We start from the raw sequence: 7,105 nt of genomic DNA on the forward strand, positions 1-7,105 counted from the left end.
TCAGGTTGTGACCAGAGAGCTTCCTTTTGTTGTTACGCTGCCTGGGTCCCCACATCTCCTTGGTCACAGATAAGAGGTATTTAACTAATAGGGAAGATAGAGGGGTGGTTGGATGCTCTGAGCCCTCCCATGCAGACCCTTTCCAGAGTAGAGGCAGCCAGGAGAAGGTCCTCCTAGGCCCCTGCGGTGTGACATACGCACAACCTGTTGGTTGGTTGTTCGGAATCTCCCCCTCCTTTCTGTGGATTTCTCAGAAGGTTTCACGCCTGGCCCCTGACTAGGCCCTGTGCTCGGCATGCAGAAGGTTGCAGGTTCAAACCCCAGCACCTCCCAGCTAAAAGAACCAGGCAGTAAGTGAAGAGAAAGACCCCATGTCAGATGTTTGAGAACCCCAAGGTATGAACGTCAGATGTTTGAGAGCAGCAAGACAGGGAGGAAAGAAGGCAGGCAAATAGATGGGAGAGGGAGGGAGAGGTGGAAAGAAAGCAACTTTAACTTTGAACGCATTCTCCAAACTGGCGGCTGGCTTGCTTGGAGAAGTGATTTAAAGAGACAAATGCCTTCTCCAAGCCGGCCGACAGGGCAGCGGGAGCTTCGAGAGCCACACAATATGTATGAAAGAGCCATGTGTGGCTCCTGAGCCACAGTTTGGCCACCCCTGGTCCCAATGGATGTCTAAAACTATGGGGGGGGGGTTGGTAGAAAAAGCCCAGCAGGAACTCATTTGCAAATTAGACCACACCCCCTGCCATCACCATTGTTTCATACAGGGCTTTTCTGTATAAAAAGCCCATCAGGAACTCATTTACATACTAGGCCACACCCCTCGACACCAAGCCAGCCGGAACTGCATTCCTGTGCGTTCCTCTCCAGAAAAAAGCCCTGTCTAAAACCATTGGACGGGACCCAGAGAGATGCTTCTCCACATGTGGAGAAGGCATCTTCTGCCTACAGAATAACTTCTTTAAACCAGGCACTGTCTGTCTGTCTGTCTAAGCTATATGCACAAAAACAAAGGAATCTTCACCCATAGGTCTTCTGCTACTTGGCCAGCCTCAAGTGGGAATCTCAGAACTGCCAGAAGATATACTCATTATAGAACAGCACGTACGCCTCTTGCCCACGTCCCAGTGCAAAACATTTGTGAAACAACACGATTGTCTGTTTCCCTTCCACGTAACGGTTCTTTGGACCCAACCCCATGAAAACAATCCATTCAAGGAAGTCTCCTTTCATATGAAGGACAGATGCTGGTCCTCTGGAACATGGTACTTCAATTTGTGCTCCTCAAAGAGATTGGAGAGCTCTTCCATGTACTTCTCATGTAACTCATCTACCTCTTCCCGGCTTGGGTTGAGTTTCTTTTCCACATGGATAGGCTTGCCAACTGGGGAAGACAAAGGAGACATTGACGTCACAGACGTATACCAGTCAGCTCTTCAGGGAGGAGGTTGGTCCTACGGCTGCCAACTCCAGCTTTGGAAAATCCTGGAGATGGGGGGAAGGAACCTGGGGAGGGGCCTCAGAAGGGTGTAATGCTTTGGCGTCCACCCTCCAAAGCCGCCATTTCCTCCAGGGAAACGAATAACTGTAGCCTGGAAATCCATTGTAATTCTGGGAGATCTCCAGGCCCCACCTGGAGGCTGGCAACCATATCTGTGATGCTAGAGTTAACTGTGGGGCCACTTCTGTGTTTATATCATCATCATCAATTATTATTATTATTATTATTATTATTATTATTATTATTATTATTATTATTATTATTATTTTAGTATATTTCTATTCCGCCCATTCTTCGTAGGGCTCAGGGAGGAGTACAGCATACGATCAAACAATAAAAACATTTTAAAAACAGACAGCTCAACAGCACTCAGAGGAGTTTAAAAAGGTCAAGGCAGTCCCCTGCGCGAGCACCAGTCGACTCTGGGGGGACGTTGCTTTCACAACGTTTTCACAGCAGACTTTTCACGGGCTGGCTTGCCATTGCCTTCCCCAGTCTTTCACCCTTTATCCCCAGCAAGCTGGGTCCTGATTTTACCGACCTCGGAAGGATGGAAGGCTGAGACAACCTGAGCCGGCTACCTGAACCCAGCTTCCGCTGGGATCGGACTCAGGTCGTGAGCAGAGAAGTTTACCATATCACATATTGCGCAGCCCCGGCCGTCTCACATCATGATATCTCACAGAGGTGGCAGATATTATTCCATACGGGAGGCCAACCAGATCAAGAATAGACGCCCGCAGCCTCAGCTAAAAGCCTGGCAGAACAGCTCCGTTTTACAGGCACTACAGAAGGCTACTAAGCCAGGTAGGGCCCAGATCTCTGTAGGGATCTGATTCCACCAGATCGGGGCCAGGACCAAAAAAGCCCTGGCCGTAGCTGAGGCAAGGCGGGCATCTCTTGGACTGGAGATGGCGAACAGATGTTGGCCAACAGATATATCATGCCAATGTGAATACTGGAAAAGGAGAGGTAGAAATATTTTAACAAATACATTTTAATTGTGTGCTTTCATGCCACTTTCCAACGAAAGAATCTATACGCAACTTGACATGGAAGTTTATAAAACGTACTGATAAAGTGCACTAAAAATCAAGAAAACCCCTGGGATTTTTAACCTACAAATTTAACGAAATTAACAGTTCAACGATATTAATACACACCATGTAGAATCCTTGCATGGTGAGCCAGTCTGGTGTAGCGGTTAAGTGCGTGGACTCTTATCTGGGAGAACCGGGTTTGATTCCCCACTCCTCCACTTGCAGCTGCCGGAATGGCCTTGGGTCAGCCAGAGCTCTCTTATCTGGGAGAACCGGGTTGAATTCCCCACTCCTCCACTTGCACCTGCTGGAATGGCCTTGGGTCAGCCAGAGCTCTCTTATCTGGGAGAACCGGGTTGAATTCCCCACTCCTCCACTTGCAGCTGCCGGAATGGCCTTGGGTCAGCCAGAGCTCTCTTATCTGGGAGAACCGGGTTGAATTCCCCACTCCTCCACTTGCACCTGCTGGAATGGCCTTGGGTCAGCCATACCTCTCTTCTCTGGGAGAACTGGGTTTGATTCCCCACTATTCCACTTGCAGCTGGTGGAATGGCCTTGGGTCAGCCATAGCTCTCTTATCTGGGAGAACCGGGATTGATTCCCCACTCCTCCACTTGCAGCTGCTGGAATGGCCTTGGATCAGCCATAGCTCTCTTATCTGGGAGAACTGGGATTGATTCCCCACTTCTCCACTTGCAGCTGCTGGAATGGCCTTGGATCAGCCATAGCTCTCTTATCTGGGAAAACCGGGTTTGATTCCCCACTCCTCCACTTGCAGCTGCTGGAATGGCCTTGGGTCAGCCAGAGCTCTCTTATCTGGGAAAACCGGGTTTGATCCCCCACTCCTCCAGTTGCAGCTGCTGGAATGGCCTTGGGTCAGCCATAGCTCTCTTATCTGGGAGAACCGGGTTTGATTCCCCACTCCTCCACTTGTAGCTGCTGGAATGGTCTTGGGTCAGCCATAGCTCTCTTATCTGGGAGAACCGGGTTTGATTCCCCCACTCCTCCACTTGCAGCTGCTGGAATGGCCTTGGGTCAGCCAGAGCTCTCTTATCTGGGAAAACCGGGTTTGATCCCCCACTCCTCCACTGGCAGCTGCTGGAATGGCCTTGGGTCAGCCATAGCTCTCTTATCTGGGAGAACCGGGTTTGATTCCCCACTCCTCCACTTGTAGCTGCTGGAATGGTCTTGGGTCAGCCATAGCTCTCTTATCTGGGAGAACCGGGTTTGATTCCCGACTCCTCCAGTTACAGCTGCTGGAAGGGCCTTGGGTTAGCCGTAGCTCTGGCAGAGCTTGAAAGGGCAGCTGCTGTGAGACCCCTCTCAGCCCCACCCACCTCACAGATTGTCTGTTGTGGGGGGAGAAGATATAGGAGATTGTAAGCCGCTCTGATTCAGAGAGAAGGGTGGGGTATAAATCTGCAATTCTTCTTCTTATCTATTGTGAGTCACGCTTGCACAGGGCTTTTTTTGTGCAGGAACTCCTTTGCTTATTAGGCCACACCTCCCTGATGTAGCCAATCCTCCAAGAGCTACGGTAGGCCCTGTACTAAGAGCCCTGTAAGCTCTTGGAGAATAAGTTTTCAATATAAATCTATAAGGCAGTGAATGTTGAGCAAAATGTCGTTTATTTTTCACTGTGAGATATACACTAGATTTTCTTTAAAAATTTGAGATCTAAAAAGTTATATCTAGTGTGCAGTAACAATGAAATATGCAACTTAGAATATGTAGAAAATGATGAAAATGATTAATAATAATCAATAATTTGATTCATTCTATAGTTGCAAAATAGATTAGTCATGGGGGAACCGGCACACACAAAGGCCAAATGGTTTGAAGGCCAAATTGGCCAAATTGTTTGAAGAATGAATTGTATATTACAGAAAAATGTCTTTAAAATTTCAATGAGGAGGATGCTGGCGAGAAATATTTCTCTTGTTTTATAACCCCACTTCCCTCTTCTGCATCTCCTTTACGTTATTTTTATTTAGTAAACTAAAAAAAGTCTTTAAAACCTCTGCTCGTGAAAAAGGTTGGGTGGTTGATCATGGAGAAGGAGATATTGGATTTATATCCCACCCTTCACTCTGAATCTTAGAGTCTCAGAGCGCCTCATGATCTCTTTTACTTTCCTCCCCCACAACAAACACCCTGTGAGGTGGGTGGGGCTGAGAGAGCTCTGACAGAAGCTGCCCTTTCAAGGACAGCTCTGCAAGAGCTATGGCTGACTCAAGGCCATTCCAGCAGCTGCAAGTGGAGGAGTGGGGAATCAAAGCAAACTGGAGACGGACTTACCCACGGTGTAGATTGGCCGCCGATAGGGAAGCAGCCCGAAGTTGTACTGGAAGACCCCTCTCTGGCGTGGAAGAGGGGGAGGGAGATGCCATCACTTTCTGGAGGCATTCTTGGGTCCACCTCAGCCACGAGCCCTTGGGGTTTTCCACTTGGTCAAACAGCTCATTCTCACCAAAGGAAAACACTGGGGACAAGCGCACCCTGGGAAGCAAAGATGGAGAGGAGATTGGGGTCGGGGAAGGATCTGGGAGTCTCAGGTTCGAATCCCCCCTCTGCCGCGGAGGCTTGCTGGGTGTCCTCAGACTAGTCACACTCTCGGAACCTAGACTACCTCACAGGCTTGTTGTGAAAATGGAGGAAAGCCGAACGATGTCAGCTGTTGTGGGTCCCTGATACAGAGAAGGGCGAGGCAGTTTGGTTGTAGCGGTTAAGTGCGCGGACTCTTATCTGGGAGAACCGGGTTTGATTCCCCCTTCCTCCACATCCACCTGCTGGTGTGACCTTGGGTCAGCCACGAGTTCTCTCAGGGCTGTTCTACTCAAGAGCAGTTTCAGTCAGAGCTCTCTCACCTACCTCACAGGGTGTCTATTGTGGGGAGGGGAAGGGAAAGGAGATTTGAAAGCTTTGGCTCGTGAAGGGCGGGGTATAAATCCAATCTCTGCCTCTTCTTCTTCATCAAAGAAGAAGTAAACATAAATGAAGGAGCAAATAAACGTCATCTTTAACGTACTTTCTCACAACGAGAATTCAGTGAGGTTTTGATAATCTCTCTACGTAATTTTTCCCATACGGCAGGGGTGGCCAAGGGTAGCTCTCCAGATGTTTGTTTGCCTACAACTCCCATCAGCCCCAGCCATTATGGCCAATGGCTGGGGCTGATGGGAGTTGTAGGCAAAAAACATCTGGAGAGCTACCGCTGGCCACCCCTGCCGTACGGAATCCGAGGTCTCCAATGATGAATCCCTTTTCCCTCTCTCCTTGTGAACATAAAGTCTAATTCCATTTGTGTGTGTGCCAGAACTGCATAAATCTCAGGAAACTCTTTTCCCCAAGTCTGATGAAATGGGTATGCACACAAAAGTGTATACACAGAATTGAACTTTGTTGGTCGTAAAGGTCCTATTGCAGGGCCGGATTAACAATTAGGCCAAGTAGACACTGGCCTATGGGCCCCCATGCCTTTAGAGGCCCTGGGCTGGCTCCCCGCCCCGGTTTCCCCCCTGCTTGCAGCCCTCCCAGCTGGCACGCGCAGCCAGCAACTGAGCCGCTCTTTGCCTGACTTGCCTGGTGCGGCTGCTGCTGGCGTCGTCGCCACGTTTGCCTCTCTCTGCCCTCTCCCCTGCAGCTTTGTCCAAGGGGCTTTGGAGAAGGGGCCTGCAGTGGGGGCCACGGATGGCAGGCGGGCACTCTGACTCTGAGATCATTTGCAAGGGGCCCCCCGAGATTTTGACTGCCTCGGGCCTCCATGGGGTTTAATCCGGCACTGTACTGGACTCTAACTTTGTTCTGTTGCTTCAGACCGGGGGGGGGGGGGGCAAACTTGCCTAATGTGAGAGCCACAGAATAAATGTCAGATGTTGGAGAGTTGCAAGACATGAATATAAGATGTGGGTGGGAGGGAGGGAGGGAGGGAGGAAGGAAGGAAGAAGGAAGGAAGGAAGGAAGGAAGGAAGGAAGGAAGGAAGGAAGGAAGGAAGGAAGGAAGGAAGGAAGGAAGGAAGGAAGGAAGGAAGGAAAATATATACGGAGGGAGAGGTAGAAAGAAAGCAACTTTAACTTCAAATGCATTCTTCAAGCTGCCAGCTGGCTTGACAAAGTGATTTAAAGTGAAGGAGGGAGGGAGGGAGGGAGGAAGAGAGTGAGGAAGGAAAGAGGGAGAGAGGAAGGAGGGAGGGAGGAGGAGTGAAGGAAGAGGAAGGAAGGGAGGGAGGAAGAGAGGAAGGAGGGAGAGAGGAAGGAAGGAAGGAAGAGAGGGAGGGAGGAAGAAAGGAGGGAGGAAGGAAGGTTGGAAAATATATAGGGAGGGAGAGGTAGAAAGAAAGCAACTTTAACTTCAAATGCATTCTTCAAGCCGCCAGCTGGCTTGACCAAGTGATTTAAAGTGAAGGAGGGAGGGAGGAGGAAGAGAGGGAGGAAGGAAAGAGGGAGGGAGGGAGGGAGGGAAGGAAAGAGGGAGGGAGGAAGGAAGGGAGGGAGGAAGAGAAGAAGGAGGGAGGGAGGAAGAGAGTAAGGAAGGAAAGAGGGAGGGAGGAAGGGAGGGGAG

General features: G+C 49.9%; 1 protein-coding gene across 1 annotated transcript in view; it reads right to left on the reverse strand.

The window, feature by feature from the left end:
• Nucleotides 1-1,232: 1,232 nt before the first annotated feature.
• MOGAT2 (monoacylglycerol O-acyltransferase 2) overlaps nt 1,233-7,105 on the reverse strand; it is a 24,964-nt gene continuing 19,091 nt past the window's right edge. The window contains 3 exon segments of the mRNA XM_060235210.1: nt 1,233-1,387; nt 4,843-4,927; nt 4,929-5,043. Coding sequence (XP_060091193.1) covers nt 1,233-1,387; nt 4,843-4,927; nt 4,929-5,043 — 355 coding nt within the window.

Source organism: Heteronotia binoei, chromosome 3 (genome assembly GCF_032191835.1).
Source record: "Heteronotia binoei isolate CCM8104 ecotype False Entrance Well chromosome 3, APGP_CSIRO_Hbin_v1, whole genome shotgun sequence".
NCBI classification, from domain to species: Eukaryota; Metazoa; Chordata; class Lepidosauria; order Squamata; family Gekkonidae; genus Heteronotia; species Heteronotia binoei.